Source organism: Bos grunniens, chromosome 23, assembly GCF_055505025.1.
Source record: "Bos grunniens cultivar Pamir isolate PY7600 chromosome 23, Bosgru_T2T1.0, whole genome shotgun sequence".
NCBI classification, from domain to species: Eukaryota; Metazoa; Chordata; class Mammalia; order Artiodactyla; family Bovidae; genus Bos; species Bos grunniens.
Genome location: NC_141187.1, coordinates 52,399,232 through 52,420,918, shown reverse-complemented (window position 1 = coordinate 52,420,918; position 21,687 = coordinate 52,399,232). Strand labels below are relative to the sequence as shown.

Below are 21,687 nucleotides of genomic sequence, written 5' to 3'. Positions count from 1 at the left end.
AGCCCCACGGGTGCTCGGGAAGGAAAGAATACCTGCCATTTAGCAGCCAGCAGACCATAGACACTCCCTACCGTGAGCCCTGAGCGACTCAGGATGTGGAAACACAGGATGCTGATCCCAGAGAGCTGAGGCACATGGCACAGGAGCAATGTCAGCGAGCCAGACTCTTGCATCTCCCTATACATGGAAAAGCACTAAATTCTAATCCCTTAACTTGGATTATCTGCTTTTCTTTAATTTACAAAAAAACTTTTGACATTGAAGACCACTGGCCCTTTGTTGCAAAGCTTCTATATAGCCTGGCTCCAACCTCCGCCTCCTCAGAGCGGTGCTCTCAGGGTCACTTGAGATGCTGCCTCCAGGGCCCAAGTCCTAAAAATTTTCACCAAATAAAACATAACTCAGTTTTTTAGGTTGCTTTTTTTTCTGGCAACAACACAGAAGAATAAAGATGAAAACAATAGATGGCTGGAGGAAAGCAGATTGTTCCACAAATAATGTTGAGAACTTGGCTATTTGTAAATAAACCAAGTCATATTTTCTCCTGAATGTCAACAACACAAAAAAATAGTGACAGATTAAACAGTTAATTGGTTTAAAAAGTAGAAAAACATAGAAGAAAAAATAGGTGACTAATTGGTTTCTCGGTGGGAAGATAATTCCAACACTGAGAGCAGAAAGCAGGGTAGAAATCACTAAGGGAAAGCCTGAATTTTATTACAGGGAAACATTTGCTCATCAATAGAATACCACAAAGAAATAAGCAAAAATAGCCTGAATTTTATTACAGGGAAAACATTTGTTCATCAATAGAATACCACAAAGAAATAAGCAAAAATAGCCTGAATTTTATTACAGGGAAACATTTGCTCATCAATAGAATACCACAAAGAAATAAGCAAAAATAGCCTGAATTTTATTACAGGGAAAACATTTGCTCATCAATAGAATACCACAAAGAAATAAGCAAAAATAGCCTGAATTTTATTACAGGGAAAACATTTGTTCATCAATAGAATACCACAAAGAAATAAGCAAAAATATTAAGTTGGACATCTACCTCATATCACAGATATCAAACAGATTAACAATTTAAATGTAAAACTTAAAACCATAAAAGTCTTAGGAAAAAAAAAAACAGCTGTAAATCTTCATGACTTTGGATAGGGCAATAGATTCTTAGCTGTGACACCAAAAATATAAGCAACAAAAGGGAAAAAATAGATAAACTCAACTTCATTGAATTAAAACTTCTGTGCATTGAGGGACATTATCAAGAAAGGGAAAATATAATCTGCAGAATGGGAGAGAATACTTGCAAATCACAAATCTGATAAAGGCCTAACATCCAGAATATATAAAGAACCCTTACAACTTGACAGCAAAAAGACCAACAGCCCAATGAAAAAACGAACAAAGGACTTGAACACACTTTTCTCCAAAGAAGACATATACAAGTGGTCAGTAAGCACGTGAAAAGACGCACAACATTATTAGATGCTGCTGCTGCTGCTGCTGCTGCTAAGTCGCTTCAGTCGTGTCCGACTCTGTGTGACCCCATAGACGGCAGCCCACCAGGCTCCCCTGTCCCTGGGATTCTCCAGGCAAGAACACTGGAGTGGGTTGCCATTGCCTTCTCCAATGCATGAAAGTGAAAAGTGAAAGGGAAGTCACTCAGCTGTGTCCGGCTCTTCACAACGCCATGGACTACAGCCTACCAGGCTCCTCCGCCCATGGGATTTTCCAGGCAAGAGTACTGAAGTGGTGCCATTGCCTTCTCTGTATTAGACGTTAGGGAAATGCAAATGAAAACCACAGTGAGGTATCACTTCTTACCCACTTTCTTTTAATACTTTTAAAAGAAAGGAGATAACAGACATTGGTAAGACTGTGAAGAACCTGGAACCCTCATACAAGAGTGGAGAGTAGCCACAGTGGAACGCACGTTGGTATTTCCTCAAAGAGTTAAACATGAAATCACCATTTGACCCAGCAACTTCCCCTAGTAATGTACCCAAAAGAATGAAAAGCAAATACTCAAATAAATACGTGTATATGCATGTTCATAGCAGGATTGCTCACAATGAACCAAGAGTGGAAACTTACAAATGTCCATCAGTGGACGGCTGGACAAACAGTATGTGCTCTTTGCATTCAATGGAATATTACTCAATCACAAAAAAGGGTGAACTGCTGACATCTGCTATAACATGGATGAATCTTGAACACATTTTGTTGCTGTTCAGTCACTCGTCATGTCTGACTCTGCGACCCCATGGACTGCAGCATGCCAGGATTATCTGTCCTTCACCATCTCCTGGAGCTTGCTCAAACTCATGTCCATCAAGTCTGTGATGTCATCCAGCCACCTCATCTTCTGTCGTCCCCTTCTCCTGCCCTCAATCTTTCCCAGCATCAGGGTCTTTCCCAATGAGTCAGCTCTTTACATCAGGTGGCCAAAGTATTGGAGCTTCAGCTTCAACCTCAGTCCTTCCAATGAATATTCAGGATTGATTTTCTTTAGGATGGACTGTTTTGATCTCCTTGCAGTCCAAGGGACTCTCAAGAGTCTTCTCCAACATCGTAGTTTAAAAGCATCAATTCTTTGGCACCGTCTTTAGGGTCCAAACTCTCACATCTGTGCATGACCACTGGAAAAACCATAGATTTGACTATATGGACCTTTGTTGGCAAAGTGATGCCCCTGCTTTTTAATACGCATTATGTGAGATGAAAGAGGCCAGACACAAAAGAGGTCGTGCATGATTCAGCTTACATGAAATTGCCAGCACAGGAAAATCCATGGAGATAGAAAGCAGGCTGGTGGTTGCCACGGGTTGGGGAAGCAGGGAATGGGGAGTAACTGCTTAGTGGATACAGGGGGATGAAGAACATTTGGAACGAGATCAGTGTGATGGTTGAACAACAGCACTAACAGACTAAGCACCAGTGTGTCATTCACTTTAAAATGGTAATTTTAGGTTTTACAAATTTCACCTCAATAAAAAAATTATTAAAAAAAAATTGTTTTTTCAATAAATTGTTTCTATTATTTATCAATTAGAAAAACTGATTTCTAATCCTTTTTTTTAAAGTCACAGAGCCCATCATCAAATTGCTTATCCATGCACTGTAAGTGATACCCTGATGCATGAAGCACAGCCCCATCCCCAAGGGCCTTAAAGCCAGAAAACACAGAGGGGCAATATGCAAAGAGCTACTGTCAGGGACGTGCCATCTCCCAAGGGGCAGTGTGGGTACAAAGACGCACCTCTGGTTTTGCAGGAAAGGAAACAGCTCTCAGAGAAGATGACATTGGAAATGAGCTTTAAGGGTTGAACGTAATTTTTCCCGTTAGAGTTGGAAGTGGAGAAATACAGTAACACGAGGAAACATGTGATCCTTCCAGTGGTCACATGGTAACCTAGAGGCAGGACCTAGTCCAGCCTGGTGGTCCTCAGAGCTGCCTACCTCTGCCATGGGGTCAGGAGTCAGAGGTCACACCCCCCTACTTCCTTCCCCAGGGCCTGATGCAGGGTTGGCAGTATTCATGGTGACCAGTGAATGTCAAAGAAAGATAAGATGGGCATTAAAGAGGGAATTCCCAGGCAGGTCAATGGAAAGGAAGCCAAGCTTCCATCTCAGGGGCCATGGGTTCCATCCATGGTCGGGAAACTGACATCCCATGGGCTACCCAGCCAAAAAAATAAATACGCATTATGGAACGTTCCTAAAAAGCACAAGCACCAGGAAATCTATCAAAAGGTGGTGACAGCTAGTGGCCTGGATGAATACCGAAACAGGCTAAGGCAAGCAGGTGACCAGGAAGAGAACACAGTGCAACCGGAAAGAAACCCACTCAGGAGTGAGTGGGAAGTGAGTCTGCGGCCCACGGAGCGCTTTGCCCACCATCCTACGGGATGCAGGCTGCGTCTCACTGAGGTCTACTGGCCCTCAATCCCCGTTCGGGGTTCAGCCTGGAGGAGAAGCAAGGGTGTGCTAGTGAGTCATTCAGGCTGGGAGCTGCCCAGGCCCTGGGGACACAGGGAGGGCAGGGTGGGCAGGCACGGAGTGCGCACCCCTACGGGGAGGAGAACCTGCCGCAGAAGAGAGTGCTGCGGGAGCCGTTGTGTCTGATGAAGAACAGGAAGGGGTGGTCGGCACAGAACCGGGGTTGGTCCAGGCCGCAGTCGACCTCGATCGCGGCCGAGGCGGCCGCGGCCTCCGTGCCCTCCTCGTTCACCTCCACCACGCTCCTGTGGGCCAAGGTAGACAGACACAGGCCTTTGCCATGCGACATGCCTGAGAAGTCAGCCCGGCCCGGCTGGAAGGCCTCAGCCACCCGCAGGCCCGAGAGCACCGACCGCATGTTGTAGGTCTTCCCCAGCTTAAATTTCGGGAGGAAGACAGACACCTGGGTCTTCTTCATGGAGTCAGGGTGGGTCCAGGCGAGGAACTTCTCCCAAGTGAGATGTTTCTCCACCTGAAAGGCCAGAATTTGACTTTGGGATTCAGCAACGTCAGGCAGCCCTGAGTCTCCTTTCCTGGAGGGCTCCCTCCCGCCCCCCTCCACCCCGAGTCACCTGGCAGACAGGTGTGCCATCTCGTGCTCTGGTACCCGAGCTAGTACACCCAAGAGCGGGAGGAGGGGCTCGAGGGCCAGCGGGGCAGGAAGGGCACGCAGGACACTCACCGAGCTCAGAGGCACGTGGTCGTCGGGGAGCAGCACCAGCATGCTCAGCTCCTCACCCGCATACGGCAGCTCCAGCACCTTGGCCTGCGCCTCCTTTATGTGGGCCAGTCTGAACTCGCTGTCCTGAAACATCATCTGCACTGGCCTTTGCTCCTTCTGCAGGAGTAAACAGATGACCCGGAATCAGACACAGATCATCGGAGGAGGCAGCACCGTCTCTGGGAGAGGCGGTGGATGGAGGGGTGTGCAGAACCCCCGATGGAAATGGCATCCGCGCCCTGATTAGTGCTACAAACTGTCCAGCAGCTTCTCCCTGCTCCCATCACAAGGCACCTGTCGTCAGCACACCGGTGCTGCCTGGGAAAGATGGTTCATTCAGCAAAATAAATGTGGTGCTCTGCTGTGCTCAGAAAGGAAGTCAGATTTCCAGAGCTAAAAGATGCCCAGTAAATATATCTAATGAAACAATAGAATCTGATGAAAATCACTGCTATTTAATTAGAAAAATGTTTTATGAAACCTTAGAGTTTCACAGCAGTGCAGTCCAGAAATGTAGACAGGCTCGGAAAAGTGTGACAAGTGCAAGGAGCCATGAGAGAGGTTCTCCGGGGGCCCAGAGGTTAGACTGCAGGCGTGGCAGGTTTAATTCCTGCTCAGGAAGCTAAGATCCCACATGCTGTGCTGCACAGTAAAAAAAAAAAGAACCATATGGGTCTTCATGCATTTAAGCACAACTGTACCAATTCTGAAACTTCAATTGGAGGAAATAAATTTTTAAAATACAGAAGTGCTATATGTGCACAGAAGTTAACTGAAATACTACCCTTACTAAATTCAGTTTTACAGGTTGACACAGGTCATCTATTAAAAAGATTAAAACAAATTTCTAAAATCCATGCCAGCTGTGGAGTGCTCCCCTCCCACTCTGCAACTAGAAGACTGATTATTTACAGTATACCGTATTCGAAGAAAAGGGTTTTACTCCTATAAATTTCTGAATTGCATTAAAAGGGCATTTTTATAAGTGCTGGCTGTGGGGGAGTGGTTAACAAACTATTTTAATGCCTGTCTCAATTGAAATTATACCTCAATGTCAAGACTAAGGTCTGTGTCAAAATTTATTATTAGAAAGCTATGATTACTGAATTTTTGAAGATTAATTAATAGCAAATCAAGTCTGTATTTATTCTCATTTTTTAAATAATTGATTAAAGAAATACATTTTCTTATTCTTTCCCTCTGCAGACCGCCCCCCACCCCCCCCCACCCCCATCATAGTAATACCCAGATCACACTTTCCTAACACCTGTGGGGGTTTTAAATTTGGATTTCTTCTTCATTTTTTGCTTTCTATCTGAGCAATTTGGACTTAAAAGAAAAACTTGAGCTTTCAGGCTGAATGTAGGATGAATACACTCATACAGCAATGACTTCATGAGAAGTTATCAAGGCTCTAGGAGCAATAAAAAATGCAAAAGACTAAAGGCAACAGGTGTTCTTCACCACTGAGTTTAAAATTTCATTCAGAAATGTGAAGTTTCAAGTTATTATTAACCAATGATCTATGCTCTTACAAAGTTAAATTTTTCAATTTTTTCACCAAATTCTCAGGATGTTCAGAAGCTTCCCCCACCTGGTTTACTCGAAAAGGCATCTCCCTGGTGTACGCCTTGTCGAATTCCTCACTCCACCTCCCTCTGAAGTAGACAGCATTGACCAAAACCAGCTTGGTCTCTGCATTAATGGAGTCAGCAGACAACAACTCTGGAATCTTACCTTAGGGAGAAGTAGAGAATACAAAGCATGATAGAAAAAACCCTTGATAAGTCTCATTGGAAAATCCCGATTAGTAGTCTAGAACCAAAGTCCTGCTTTCAGATTTGCCCAGTTTGGGTTGTTCTAAACGGAAGCCACACACACGGGTGGCGTTTATGATCTCGGTGCTTCAGGACCTCTGCAAAGTGGGTGACGTGAACCACTTCATCACTCAAGGATAAGTCCGCTCCAGGTGGGTGGAGACAGACAGGAAATGATGGATGGGCTGGAGAGGCCACATGCAGAGCCAGCCTTCCAGGACTGTGCGTCAGAGGGCACACCATCACAAGGACAAACTTCTGGAAGCCTCTAGCAAAGGTTTCACTATGATCCCCCAGACATTGTCAGAGAAGGTCAGGGAGCACGTGAAAGGTACTCCTTTCTCCCCCGGAGGTCCAGTCAAGCCTTTTCAATGAACTAAGAGCACCCCTGCTAATTCACGCCTCGAGAGGGCAGAGGAGAGACAGGGCAAGGACGGCTAGGTCTTGAAGGAAAGACCGCTTCCTGCTCTCTGCTGGTCCGTGTACTAGCGGAAGGGTCATCGCTCTCAGTGGTACCACGTGTAATTGGTACAGAGGGGCCTGTGTGGGCCCAGCATCACATGGCCACCATGGGGCCAAGGCCACAGCAGGACACCCTGCGGAACAGAAGCGAACGAGGCTCAACCCACCCCCATGCAGTGATTTCAGTCTGCAGAACCATCAGCCCGAGAGAGGGTCTGCAGCGGGCCTGTCGTGGGTCCAGCCTGTCCTAGGCTCTAGGACAGGAGTGGAGGCAGGAGACAAGAAAGGAGCAGGAGAGGGTCAGTCTCGTGTGATGGAGGGCCACAGAGGCTGTTCAGAGGCGGCCCCGGGCTCCTTCCGACAGAGATGCGGCATTCAGCGACGCGAGAACACACGCCCGAGGGAGACGATGCTTCTCTGTGAGGTGTTAACCTGCAAGCCCGGCCTGTGAGCTTCTGCTCCTGCCGGTCACTCTGCTCCGGGGAGAATGGACACGATGAAGTCTCTGCTGTTGAAAACCCGAGCATCTGATCAGAACCTCTGCAAGTCCATTAACGTTCAGATGGTCCATGGGGCCCAGACAACACAGCGCTGACCATCAGAAAGACCAGGGACGAGAGGAGCAGGAGGAGCAGAAGTGGGGGAGCCACCATGGAGCGCTGACCTTCAGTCTTCTTTGAGATCCAAGCGTTGATGTGCTTCCTGGATGGCTCTGCAGCTTCAGCAAAGGAGAGCTGCTCCAGCTCAGCATAGTAGAAGCGAAGACACGATTCCTTAAAGGTCTTTGGAGAGGAGAGTGGTCAGTGAGTTTCCAAAATTCTGAACAGTATATATATTACATTAAAGTAACCATTAATCCCTTAAAGGTGATCATCTCAGTCTGCTAGATATGAAAAGATCAGCGTTTATAAACAGGTGAGAACTCAGCTATGAATAATCATAATGGACAAATGCACTTTAGAAATAGTCAAATTTCAACTAATTCAAAGTATAGTTAGAGAATTACAAGTTTTAAAAATCGTGTTCATAAGTATCAGTTCTCTGGGGTCTTTCTCTCACCCTCTACATTTTGATCACAACTTGTACTGTTCTGTTGCTTGAACTTACAGAGAGAAATTCATATGTCTTCTCCCCAAAGATCCTGTTGGCCGTCCTGAGCAAGTACTGAGTGTCAGTCTTGTTCAGCTCAACAAGTAGCTGCTGGAAATCCTGGTGAAAGTCCGTCTCTGTGTTTAAGGAAAGCACCTATCGAGATAAGTAATTTAAAATGATCAATATTGCCCTTCAATTTCTAAAAGTTTTGTGACCAGCATTTTTTCTCAAATACTTTACAAAATATTCCTAAAAGGACACGACTTTTAAGTGTGGATTTAGTACATACTGGAGAAGGCGATGGCACCCCACTCCAGCACTCTTGCCTGGAAACTCCCATGGACGGAGGAGCCTGGCGGGCTGCAGTCCATGGGGTCGCTAAGAGTCGGACACGACTGAGCGACTTCACTTTCACTTTTCACTTTCATGCGTTGGAGAAGGAAATGGCAACCCACTCCAGTGTTCTTGCCTGGAGAATCCCAGGGACAGGGGAGCCTGGTGGGCTGCCGTCTCTGGGGTCGCACAGAGTCGAACACGACTGAAGCAACTTAGCAGCAGCAGAGAAGCAAGACGACACGGGAGAGGGGGAAGATACAGAAAGTAGAACAGAAATGGGTAAAAGAGTTGGCTTTTCTGTCTCAGTTGATCTCCCTTGTTTAAAGATGAGTAACAAGGAAAGAATGAAAGGACTGGAGAAATTCAGAGAAGGAGCTGCTTTAAAATCCTGCATCCTAAGGACAGTGTAAGTGTGCCTAAATGTAGGACAGCTTAACTCTAAAATTTACCAAAAAAAAAAAAAAAGGAGAGATTCACATAAAGGCATTAAAATCCGAGGAGAAATGAGTATGAACAACGACAGTGGCAGAGACTGTGCTTCCAGAGTCTGCCGGCGCCCAGAGCCCACAGCCCGCAGGCCGGGAGCCCTTCCCGAGACACGCCAGGCAGCCAGGCGGAGTTCGCACCCTGAGGGCCTGTGACCTCAGCACAGGAAGGCCAGGCCCACTCCACGTCACAGCAGACACACCACACACCAGGTCCCCCAAGAAGCTGCTCTAGGGCTCATGGGCCCGCCTACACACCATAAAGTTCCTCAGGAATAAAGAGTCACTCTCAACACCTCAACCTTCAGGCTCTCACACATGAGCTGGGAAATTATTACGATGAGTAATCGCTACCGTCCAGGGTTCTCAGAGTAATGGAGAGGCAGAGTGAAACAGAAAGGTGCCCGGCAGTGAGGGGGCCCGTGTGGACCGCAGGACCACACCGCCTTCTGGGCGACTCCTGCACATGTTCCTCTGTCTGCTCTAGACACTTCCCTGGGGACGGGACAGACTCGAGCGGATGTTTCTGAGTATCTGTTCATCTAGGCTAACTCACACCTAGGCATCTCTACAGGTAAAAAGTCCACGCCTTTGCACCTTCTTTGCACATTTCCGCTTATCCCCTGACTCAGCTGGAAAGCATGGTGGTATATCATTGACTTGAAATACCTATTAACCTACCCTTCTCACCAACGAACAGCTACAAGTTTTAGTACAAACATCAGTACTCTCAAACTGAGACAGAGCTCAGCTGCTGAGATCTCAAGCAATCATTATCATTTCCTAAGTAAAAATAAAAGTATTAAGATAAAAGTTTGATAGTCACATCCAGGCTATTAACTGGAGAAGGATTACCCAAGAAAAACCTTGGTGAAGGAGACCTCAGCTCCGGCCCCTGTGTCTGGGCAGCCCCAGCCCCTCCCAAGGCAGCACGCGTCTGCACCCCGTCCACCGCACCCTCCCACAGGCAGGCCTGGAGAAGGCAGTATGCAGCGGGCGAGCGGACAGGACACGGGAAAGAGTCCCCGCTCCTGGCTCACCTGGGCCATCTGGGCAGCGGTGTCCCCTTTGGCTCCCAGGAGGACCATGGCCAGGACCGAGGAGAGGCTCACAGGAGAAAAAATCACGTTTTCTGAAGGGCGGTGTTCACACAGGGCCTTTAAAAGGCGGAGGGTGAAGGTGCCATTTGCTTCACAGAGCGCGTCCATGAGGCCAGGTCTGGAGTCTGAGAGCGGAGAGAAAGACCCTCAGTAACTCTGAATGCCGCCCACCTCACACAGGACACTGTCCTTTCAGGGTGGAGTGCAAAATAGTCTATGGAGCAAGATCCGTGTACGGTGCTTTCTGTCCAAATAGGAAGTCCAAGGTTAAGGTCACGACGTGTGGTCCTGGCAGCAGGTCAAGCAGCTGAGAGCCTCGGGGAATGAACCCCAGTGGCTAACGGGGGCGCACACCCCCCCCCCCACACACTGCTGGGCTCCTGGGAGCAGTGAAGTCCAGTCCTTTCCCATCTGAGAAGGGGGAGGACAGGGCTAGAGAGGAGGAGGGGAGAGACCCCACGTGAGAGCCCTGTCGGCCCTCTGCCAGGTCCCCACAAGGCCCCGTGTATTCTTGCACATACTCCTGAGGAATCCCTGGGAGATGTTCAGTTATGAAGCAGACCAGGTCTCCCCATTTTCCAGCTGATAGCTTAGAAATGTTTGAGAAGCTGAACTGGAGCCAGACAGGCTGGAATCCGGGAGGAAATGGGCTGTGAAGCGAGGAATTTCCACCTACAGTGGCTGCTCCGTCTGAGCCGGGCCTCGGGTCCTGATGGTCAGCAAGTGTCCCTGAACCCCAACCCAGCTCAGGGCGCCTGCTCTCCGCTTCCCAGCCCTCAGGGACCCTCGGACATGGGACATGGGGCCCAGACACTGTGCTTTTTTAAAATTTTCAGTTCTTTCTTTACCAGAAACAGGATTTGAAGGTTCCCTCCTTTCTTTCCTCAACAGCCACCAGCGGACACCGAGCCTGACATTGGAAACCAGGTCCTGAGGGACACAGGAGAGGAAAGGACGAAAGACAGGGGTTCAGGGGAGGACAGTCAGGGTGACGGGGTGCAGCCAGGGGGAGCACTGAGGCCGTGGGAGAGGCGGGGATGTCAGAGGGGGTCAGGCAGGTGGGCGGGGTGGCCCCGGCCCACCTGAAACCGGACGTGGCACAGCCATCAGCCCCCAGCCCACCTGTGGCCATCCTTCCTTGGTAACGAGACCCTCACTCACACCACGGCTGGCCTCAGGCCCTGAGAGGGCCCCGTGTCCTCCCAGCCCGCTCCAGCCCCCCCACAACCACCACCAAGCCTCGCCTCCTGTCCCCTTAAAGCTCTCCAGCCAGGCTGGCCCTGACTCCGCATCTGGTCTGGCCCACATTCTCCCTGCTGCCGCTCGGAGCCTGAGAACAGGACTGTCCCCACTCCGCACCTCCCGCCACTGCGGCAGACGGAGGAGGTCCTGACCCTTCACTCGGGCTCTTGCCTGGCCCAGCCCTGGGGCTCAAACACACTCGACCGACACGGCTCATCCTCCCGCCAGACCCGAGAGCCCCTTGAGCCCCTCTGAGGCCCTGTGGCCTCTGCGAGCTCCATTACCCAGCTCCCCATCCTTTAACCAGGCAGTCACCCTTCTGCCTCCAGGTGGCAGCGTGGCGGCTTCTCAGTCCCCACCTTCTAGGCGTGCCCTGAGCCCGAGTCCCTGCCGGGGCTCCCCTTCAGCTCTCTCTCCCGCGGGAGGGGCTCACCTGCCTCCTCAGCTCCAGATGCTCACAGCTCCCAGCACAGAGTGGCCCCTGGTCCAGGAGGCCCCGGGAACAAGGCCCGAAGGGCGGGGCCGCCTGCAAACCCGCCCCGCCCACAACTTCCAGGTTCAGCCCACTGCCCTGGGAGCTCCGGTTCTGCGCAGACCCAGGCCTCCGGGGTGTGGAGTTTTTTCAATCTTTATTTCATGATCTGACTTTCAGCTCTAGAGAAGAAACAGAGTGGGTTTCTGGCAAGCGCACCCCAACAGGTCTGGGTAACCCGGAAGAGCACCATCTCCCACCACCACCAAGGTCAGTCCCTCTTGGCCTCCTAACTCTCAGCCCAGTGAGTCCTGTCCGGGTATGATTAGCAAAAGACCGTGCCTGCAGCTCTGCCTGCGGGCACTCAGATGCCATTTCTCAGCAGCCTACAAAGAGCAATGCCGAGCATGGCCCTGTTCTGCAAAGGTTTCCGGAACTTTGAAGGCCTTTATCCCTCTAAACTTGTTTCTTCCGTAACTTTGAAAAACCTTTCTTTAAACTTTTTTCTTCCTTAACTCTGAAGACCTTTCTCCCTCTAAACTTGTTTCCTCCATGAGTGCTCCATCCTTGCATAATGAAGATTGTCAACTCAAATAGCAGGGACGTCTCGGCCTCTCCCATGAACGTGGCACTGGGCTGGGTGCTGGGCACCTGGCTAAGGACACAACCTCCGACCTGAGGTGCCTCGCAAGTGATGAGAACACCAGAAGTGCTCAGAGGCACCTCCTAGATGTAATGACAAAATATCTAGATGGTGGCAGCCTCACACAAATTCCCCAAGGGTGTCCCCGGCAGACACTAAACTCCGGATGGACTTTATGGAGGAGCTTCCTTGTTCCATATGGTTCCCGCTAGGACCAGCCTTGCTGCTGCTGCTAAGTCGCTTCAGTCGTGTCCGACTCTGAGACCCCATAGATGGCAGCCCACCACGCTCCGCCGTCCCTGGGATTCTCCAGGCAAGAATCCTGGAGTGGGTTGCCATTTCCTTCTCCACTAGGTGACCGGCCTTAGGACAGCCTCGTTTTCCTTGACTTGATTTTGTGTCCGTACCATCAACCGCAGTGTCTGAACAGATTTCTAAAGGGATTGTGAGGCTTCCTGGGGGATGTGATTATGCACAAATGTTAAAGCTCTTCAGCCAGACGCAGAGGGAAACAGCATTTTTGATCCAGGTCTTGCTGGTGATGTCAGTGAACAGGTCCTCTGAGAATGACCTGGGAGGTCCCGGGAGGTGGCGGTGGGGAATGCGTCCTGGAGGGGATTGAGGAGAAGACAGTGGCAGGAAGGAGCCCTGAAATCCAAGCCAGGCCAGATCGGGAAGGGCCTGCACCCAGCACACGGAACCCAGAGAAGGGCACCCGGTGGTTCCGGGGTTCTGCACATAAAGTGCTGGGCAGTCGGCTCCCCTGCTCCCTGCACCTCCTGAATGTGACTTCAGGTTCCGGATTTGCCCCAGCTCAGAACCTCTCACACGTAGGTGGCTTTTTCACCTGGAAAACTGGTTAGATCCTAAAATCCAGCAGACCTCGTCTGTCCCGCACATCTGTCTTATCACCCCCCATCCCAGCTCCTCACCCCCACACCTCAGAGCATGTGCATGATGGGCTCTGCTTCAAGACGATCCACAGACTGTTTTCTTTGCAGAAACACTGCAGGACCCATCCCAGAGTCTCGGGTGTTCCTGCCCTGTGAACACAAGGGTAAGACAGGAAACAGCCAGAGCAAGCAGAGGTTTTAAAAGAATGATTTGCCCTAAACTCGTTTAATATTTTTTTCATTTCAGTTATCTCCCAGCCAAGTGCTGGATTTATTATGTTTATTTGTTCATGTCATGCACAATCCTCTGAGTCAGAAGGTGGTGTGTGAGAGGAGAGGCACATCTCAGCCCAGAGCTCTGAAGTGGAAGAGAAGGGTGTCGGGGTCCCCCCAACCCCCTGAATTGGGTGCTCTTCCCAGAGAGGCCTGCAGCTCTGGCCATCCCTGGGCCCCCGTGCCAGCTGTCCGCCTGCCCAGGAGTTAGCGTCCAGTCTGGAGCCAGGCCTTGTTCGACGTGTCCGCAGGAAGGACAGGAGGCAGGGGGCTTTGTCCTGCTGCGGGCCTCTCTTTCCATGGGGCGTCCAGGTGAGCCCTGATCCAGGGCCGCCTGGACGCAGCGCCGGCCCCCGCCTCCCCTGATGTTCGCAGCCGTCAGGGCAGACGCCCGGGGAACGCCTCTGACCCCAGGAGGAGAGGCAGGAGGCCCGCAGGCCCGCCACGCGGCACCCCACCCTCTGCCTGCTCTCAGAGACGCTGCTTCAGGGCCCGGGCGCTGCAGGCCTCGCTGAGGGCGCTCCCACCGGGAGCCAGCAGGACGCCCACCCCCACTGTGAGCGGCGCCAGGGGCCTCTCCCGCTCATCCTCAGCCCCGGGCCTTCACGCTCCTGACAAGAGGGCTCTCTCCTCTACCGTGGACGCGGCCGCCCCTGTGTGCCAAGGCCTGAGGGACTTCCCTCCGTCCGGCTTGTATCCCCGTGATAGGAGATGGGTTTAACCAAGGATGAAAAACCTGAGCTCGAAATGAGAAAAAAAGCTTTTCATTTTTTTCTTCCTCTTCTCCCAACAGTAGATACATGGACTATATCCTGCCAGGCTCCTCTGTCCGTGTGATTCTCCAGGCAAGAATACTGGAGTGGGTGGTCGTTCCCTTCTCCAAGGGATCTTCCCAACCCAGGGATCGAACCTGGGTCTCCAGCATTGCAGGCAGATTCTTTACCATCTGAGCTACCAGAGAACTCCCGAAAAGATACATAGGGAACGTCAAATCCTTTTAACAATCAATTAAAAATCAAGAGATTTTGAAATGCTATCTTTTCCATCTTAATTCCCCGTATGCGATTATTTTTAACAAAGTAGCATTGTATCTGAAAAATATTTCCCTATGTGGTTGAATCTGAAGGATCCTGCCAAAAAAAAGGGAAAACCAAGCCGCTAGAATGAAGCATTTTTGGAAGTTTTCCAACACTGTCCAGAAGGAAGGTTTCCGTGTTTTTCAAAGGCTTTATTTCATTATCTGACTTTCAGCTCTAGAGAAGAGGGAGTTTGTTTCCGGCAAGCACACCCTAACAGGCCTGGGTAACCCGGAAGAGCACCATCTCCCACCACCACCAAGGTCAGTCCCTCTTGGCCTCCTAACTCTCAGCCCAGTGAGTCCTGTCCGGGTATGATTAGCAAAAGACCGTGCCTGCAGCTCTGCCTGCGGGCACTCAGATGCCATGTCTCAGCAGCCCACAAAGAGCAATGGCCCTGTTTTGCAAAGGTTTCCGGAACTTGAAGGCCTTTATCCCTCTACACTTGTTTTTTCCTTAAATTTGAAGGCCTTTATCCCTCTCAACTTGTTTTTCCCGTAACTTTGAAAACCTTTCTCCCTCTAAACTTGTTTCTCCCGTAACTTTGAGGGCCTTTCTCCCTCTAAACTTGTTTCCTCCATGAGTGCCTCATTCTTCCATAAGGAAGACTGTCAACTCAAACAGCAGGGTCGTCTAGGCCTCTCCCACGAGCGTGGCACTGGGCTGGGCGCTGGGCACCTGGCTGAGGACACGATCTCTGACCTGAGGAGCCTCCCAGGTGATGAGAACACCAGAAGTCCTCAGAGGTATTTCCTAAATGTTATGAGAAAACATCTAGATGGTGACAGCCACACACAAATTCCCCAAGAAAGTCCCCGGCAGACACTTCACTCCGGACAGACTTTACGGAGGAGCTTCCGTGTTCCCCACTAGGTGACCGGCCTTAGGACAGCCTCATTCTCCTTGACTTGATTTTGTGTCCGTACCATCAACCGCAGTGTCTGGACACATTTCTAAAGGGATGGTGAGGCTTCCTGGGGCATGTGATTATGCACAAATATTTTTTAAATTAATTTATTTATTTTAATTGAAGGCTAATTACTTTACAATATTGTGGTGGGTTTTGCCATACGTTGACGTGAATCAGCCATGGGTGTACATGTGTCCCTCATCTTCTCTAGAAGCTGGAGAAGCTTTCTGTATGTCATCTTTGGAGAAATATCTGCTTAGTTCTTTGGCCCATTTTTTGATTGGGTTGTTTATTTTTCTGGTATTGAGCTGCAGGAGCTGCTTGTATATTTTTGAGATTAATTCTGTCAGTTGCTTCGCTTGCTATTATTTTCTCCCATTCTGAAGGCTGTCTTTTCACCTTGCTTATAGTTTCCTTCGTGGTGCAAAAGCTTTTAAGTTTAACTAGGTCCTGTTTGTTTATCTTTGCTTTTATTTCCATTACTCTGGGAGGTGGGTCAGAGAGGCTCCTGCTGTGATTTATGTCAGAGAGTTTTGCCTATGTTTTCCTCTAGGAGTTTTACAGTTTCTGGTCTTACATTTAGATCTTTAATCCACTTTGAGTTTATTTTTGTGTACGGTGTTAGAAAGTGTTCTTGTTTCATTCTTTTGTAAGTGGTTCGCCAGGTTTCCCAGCACCACTTGTTAAAGAGGTTCTCTTTTCTGCTTTGTATATTCTTGCCTCCTTTGTCACAAATGTTAAAGCCCTTCAGCCAGACGCAGAGGGAAACAGCATTTTAGAGCCGGGTCTTCCCAGTGATGTCAGAGAACAGGTCCTCTGAGAATGACCTGGGAGGTCCCGGGAGGTGCCGGTGGGGGCGGGGGGTGTGTCCCGGAGGAGACTGAGAAGTCCGTGGCAGGAAGGAGCCTTGAAATCCAAGCCAGATCGGGAAGGGCCTGCACCCAGCACACGGGACCCAGAGAAGGGCGCCCGGTGGTTCCGGGGTTCCACACATAAAGTGCTGGGCAGTCGGCTCCCCTGCTCCCTGCAGCCCTGTCCTCAAGTGTTTTAGCTTCTGTAACGAAACAGGAGGTTGCCGGGAGGAGGAGCCCCGAGCCCAGGAAGGTGTCCCAGTGCTCGGCAACACTGAAAGACAGATCAGGCTGATGGTTAAAAATGAATGTTGATTAACCAGGAGATTCCTGGATCCCGAGGCTGACCCAGCACCACCCCCAGTGAGGTCAAGCCCCCGAAATGGCACCAGGAGCTGAGAGGAAGGATGTGAGTCACAGAGGCAGCCCAGTCAGAGGGCCGGGACCCCTCCTCTGGCTCACTAATCTCCCCCCACCCCCACCACGCTGCGTGTCGCATGGCAGAGAAGCGGGACTTCAAGTATGGCCATTCGGAGGGTTTTTTCCAGACCAAGGAATTTTATGAAAACTACACAGATTGAAAGCTTCAGTTTCACAAGAGGCTTCTCTCTAAAAACCCTGTTCAGTCCTAATGTGGATTTATGACACAGAGGAAAGGACCAGGTTGGACCTAAAGAGACACTTAAGAAGCAAGTCAAATGATAGGGGTAAAATTCCCTGAGACTCAGAACTGAAGCAATCGCAGTGTGCCTCAGAAAGAGGTGAGAGGTCCTGGGTGGGCGGTGAGGGTGGCGGTGACCTGCCCAGGAGCGGAGAGCTGGGAAGGGAGGACCCAGGGTGGTCCTCCTACAGGACAGCGGGAACAGGGAGTCGGGGGGACGCACAGGCTGGGCTGCATGGGGTGGGTGTATTGGGAGTGACGCCAGGGAGGGGGCTGCAGAAACAAGAAAGGAGGCAGACATAATTCAGAAGCAATATTAAAATGCAAGATCAGAGTCAGACGGGTATCTCTCAGCCCGCGTTTAAGACATGTGCTAGCGTTGCTGGTATTTCCTTTTCACGAATGTCTGAACCTGACTTCCTGACAGCATTTACACCTATTTGCTCCACAGAGTTGGTGGGCAGTTTCCAGAAGACACTGCGTGTCACGTTCGTTAACTTCAGTGAGAAGTGATGGGAAGCTTGGTAAACATCTGCCTCCACCACTGTTGATGGGAAATACCACCACTGACTTTGCACGACACCCACTAGGCCCCCGAAGAGAAACCTCCAGACACACCGCTGTGCTGGAGATGTGGTGGGTTCCGACGTGAAAGGGGCCCGATTCCGTGTCCGGCCAGCATTGCTCACAGGCAGCACGGCTGACGAGTGGGGTCAGATGACCGTTCCTGACGTGGCTCCTGTGCTCCTCCACTAGAGGCTGCGCCTCCCTCCATTATGACAACAAAAATACCTCCGGGCGCGCCACCTGTCTTCAAGGGGGGACAGTGCCCACCAGCTGATAATGGTGTCACAGACTCGTTCAGCCCAGGAGGGCATAAGTCATGGTAACCGGAGGAAGACAGGAAAAATCTCTTTGGGACTGAATCTAACCTGGCCTGGGGAATACAGGGAAGAGCATATGTAGAAATGAAAGTGAAAATGGTTCACCAGCAACTTCATAGAATTTTCCAGACCCAGCGGAGACTCTGTCACAATGAGAGTATAGGTGATTCCTGTATCCCCCACCACCCCGACCCCCACCCTGGCCAGAGATTACCTGCTCCATGAGCAGAACCAGGACCCCGGGGAACCCCAGTTGGGTTCCCTGGACGCACCTCAGGCGAACGTGCACACACCCTGGCACTGACTGCTGTTGTTGATCATATTACATGTGAATTATATGCAGGATATCGAGCATATGTTAACATCGTGCATATGGCGAGGTTCCATGACACATTCACCCTGATTTGTGGTGATCGGTTATCGGAAACCAAGACACCTGATTACTCACAAGCAGCCAGTCGTGGCTGCCCGGGCTCATAACCGGTGACTCTGGGCATCAGGCCCTGGTGGGCGAGAGCCCCTTTCCCTGTGCACCAGCCGCCAACACTTCTCTGAGCCGGAACCACGCACACTCAGCTCTTAGAACCTCACAGCCTCAGAGCCACATGCCCGGGACAGGGCAGGTGTGACCCAGCTGTAAGCAGGGGGAGATGTGGCTGAGGAAGCAGGTGAGTCTGAGCCGAGAACCGCAGAGAGCCCCGACTGCTGCTGGCTCGCCTTCGGGTTGCTGTCTGCCCTACCATCCGGGACAGAGTTCTGCAGATAAAGAGCGCAGTTCTCCGCAAAGAAGAGCCATATTTAAATCCCCATGTCCTGAATTGGTTTGCCAGAAGTTTTACCTTCATTTTCCTTTCGAAGGATTCCTTAACAAGAAAAATCCCATGTTCTGTTCAGCTCAGCCCCTCAGTCATGGCCAACTCTTTGTGACCCCATGGACTGCAGCATTCCAGGCCTCCCTGTCCATCACAAACTCCTGGAGCTTGCTCAAACTCATCGAGTCGGTGCAACCATCTCATCCTCTGTCACCCCCTTCTCCTGCAGCCCTCAATCTTTCCCAGCATCAGGGTCTTGTCCAATGAGTCAGGTTTTTGCATCTGGTGGCCAAAGTATTGGAGCTTCAGGTTCAACATCAGTCCTTCCAATATTCAGGACTGATTTCCTTTAGGATTGACTGGTTTGATCTCCTTGCAGTTAAGGGACTTTCAGGAGTCTTCTCCAACACCACAGTTCAAAAGCATGAATTCTTTGACACTCAGTCTTCTTTGTGATCCAACTGTCCTAACCATATATGACTACCGGAAAAACCATAGCTTTCCATGGATGAAACTTTGTCAGCAAAGAAACGTCTTGCTTTTTAATATGCTGTCTAGGTTAGACATAAGTTTTCATCCACGGAGCAAGCGTCTTAATTTCATAGCTGCAATCACCATCTGCAGTGATTTTGGAGCCCAAGAAAATGAAGTCTCTCACAGCTCCATTGTTTTCCCACCTATTTGCCATGAAGTGATGGGACCAGATGCCATGATCTTCCCTTTTTGAATGCTGAGTTTTCAGTCAAATTCTCCTTCTTCTCTTTCACTTTCATCAAAGGCTCTTTAGTTCCTCCTCGCTTTCTGCCATAAGGGTGGCGTCATCTGCATATCTGAGGTTATTGATATTTCTCCCGGCAATCTGGATTCCAGCTTGTTACACACAAATGAACAGGTTTAATTGTCAATAGATTCCTTGACTTAATTTCAGCATGCAGGTATAAAAAGAAAAGAAATAGAAACCATAGAGAGAAGTGACAGCACTCACATCACCGAGGTGGGTTCCCAGCCGACCTCCAGACTGGAGTTTCCCTGGGAAATGCCGAATGAGGTCGGTCTGGACCCCCAGCTAGGAAAGGATCCCGGGCTGTTGAGACTTCACACTGCGCTTATGGGAGCTGCCATTTATAATCCCAGGCTGCACATTGATATCATCATCGGCTCAGTGAAAAAAACGCAGCTCCGGTTTTTTCTTTAACTGTGACAATGCTGTTTGTTTCACCTTGTGAGTCAGAAGATTCCTTAGACTGGCGCCTAACATCAGGAGCTAAGAAATTCCAAGGCCCATGCACTTTCGTATGTAAAGTGCCCCTTGACTTGCTGGTAACGATTGTCATGCTTGCAGGCAGGTACGAGGGACAGCAGGGTCCAGGGTCTGAAGTCGGTCAGAGGTATGCTGCCCTTTTCCTGAAGCCTGAACCAGGCTACCTCCACTTTAATTTAAACTCGGGAGATTGTGGAAGAAAGGGAGGACAGATTTTGGCAAGAATGTGAGTGGGATCGCACAGGATTTGTTCTTTTGGACGGGTGTGTTTCACTTGGCGTCACATCCCCAAGGGTCATCCGTGTCAGAGCCTGTGTCCGGCTCACCTTCCTCTTAAAGGCGGGTGCGTCTCCGTTGTGTGGAGACCACACTCTGTTACCGTTTGTCTCGGATGGACGGGTGGGAGGCCTGCAGTCCTGGCTGCTGAGAATAACACTGCTGCAGACACGGGGCTGCGAGTGTCTGTCTGAGACCCTGCTCTCAGTTCTTCTGGGGACACACCCAGAGGTGGAACTGGGCCTCATGCGGGCCTTCTGTGTCGAGGCTGTGAGGAATGGCCATATTGTTTCAGCCCCATTTTCACAAGCAGATGGATCATCATGGGATCTTTCCTCCAGATTCCCAGTGGATGACAAAGCGCTTGGCTCTGCTTTATCTTACTTGCTTTGCTCAGTCGCTAATTTGTGACCAACTCTGCGACCCCGTGGACTGTAGCCCACCAGGCTCCTCGGTCCACAGGGTTTCCCAGGCAAGAATCCTGGAGGGGTAGCCATTTCCTCCTCCAGGGGATCTTCCCGACCCAGGGATCAACCCTTCATCTGCTGCACTGGCAGGCGGATACTTCACCGGAGAAGCCCACAGGAACGCTGAGGGTGAGCACAAGGCCAGAGGGACATCGACACGAGGATGCTGGCTCGAAGAGGAAGATGACTGTTCCTACCAGGAGTGGGGAACATGCCGTCTGCACCTTGACCTCAGATAACCAAGGAAAGTTGCAAATAGAGGCAGAGCGAGCAGCCAGGACCATCCGCGTCGTCCTTCGGGGAGGCTGTGAGTGAGTGGTGGAACTACAGGGCTGGGCATTGCAGGCGCTAAAGCAGACAGCCACCATTTTCCGGGCGATTTCTGAGGTTTGAACACAGAGAGAGGAAGGGACGGGGGAGACTGTGCCCTGCTGCCGGAGGTGGGGGAAGGGAAGGGTTCTGTGCAGCCTGAGTCCACAGGCCTCTGGAGGAAAGCGCCTCTTCCTTAGGGGACCTCAGTCACGTTCAACTGACTGGACCAGGCCCACCCACGTGCTGGCGGCCAGTCTGCCTTACTCAAAGTTGACTCATTTAATCCTCATTTCCTGTAAAAGCTACCTTCACGGAAACATCTCAGTTGGTGTTAGACCAGCTAACTGGTCCTCTGGCCCAGTCAAGGCGACACATAAAATCAGCGGTCACGCTGGGCTGCCTCATCTTTCCCATGCTCACGTGTGGATGGGAGAGCTGGACATAAAGAAAGCTGAGTGCCGACGAATTGATGCTTTTGAACTGTGGTGTGGAGAAGACTCTTGAGAGTCCCTTGGACAGCAAGGAGATCCAACCATTCCATCTGAAAGGAAATCAGTCCTGAATGTTCATGGAAGGACTGATGCTGAAGCTGAAACTCCAATACTTCGGCCACCTGATGCGAAGAGCTGA

The 21,687-nt window shown here is 50.4% G+C and overlaps 1 protein-coding gene and 1 long non-coding RNA gene across 9 annotated transcripts; one reads left to right on the top strand and one right to left on the bottom strand.

The window, feature by feature from the left end:
• Positions 1 to 760: 760 nt before the first annotated feature.
• Positions 761 to 11,826, bottom strand: LOC147347858 (serpin B9-like). 8 transcript variants are annotated; one of them, XM_086370469.1, is made up of 8 exons: positions 11,700 to 11,820; positions 10,873 to 10,954; positions 9,965 to 10,149; positions 8,119 to 8,256; positions 7,676 to 7,793; positions 6,327 to 6,469; positions 4,694 to 4,849; positions 761 to 4,483 (listed from the first exon to the last, which is right to left on the bottom strand). In XM_086370469.1, exons 3-8 carry the CDS (start codon positions 10,130 to 10,132, stop codon positions 4,082 to 4,084), a joined length of 1,125 nt encoding a protein of 374 aa, XP_086226595.1. In that variant the 5' UTR covers positions 10,133 to 10,149; positions 10,873 to 10,954; positions 11,700 to 11,820; the 3' UTR covers positions 761 to 4,081. The 8 variants fall into 8 exon arrangements, with proteins under 8 accessions (XP_086226595.1, XP_086226600.1, XP_086226594.1 ...); XM_086370474.1 differs by having other exon boundaries at positions 7,179 to 7,793; positions 11,700 to 11,757; XM_086370468.1 differs by lacking the exon at positions 11,700 to 11,820 and adding an exon at positions 11,551 to 11,577.
• Positions 11,642 to 19,694, top strand: LOC147347857 (uncharacterized). Its single transcript, XR_015152637.1, has 3 exons — positions 11,642 to 12,008; positions 14,799 to 14,886; positions 17,497 to 19,694. It is a non-coding gene; the product is annotated as an uncharacterized LOC147347857 (long non-coding RNA).
• The last annotated feature ends 1,993 nt before the right edge of the window (positions 19,695 to 21,687 follow it).

Excerpts from the sequence above, each read along its gene's own strand:
- LOC147347858 (XM_086370468.1), bottom strand. Across the intron at positions 10,150-10,872 it reads ACCTTCAAATCCTGTTTCTG|ACTCCAGACCTGGCCTCATG; the intron begins GTAAAGAAAGAA and ends CTCCGCTCTCAG. Across the intron at positions 6,470-7,675 it reads GATCTCAAAGAAGACTGAAG|GTAAGATTCCAGAGTTGTTG; the intron begins GTCAGCGCTCCA and ends CTTCTCCCTAAG.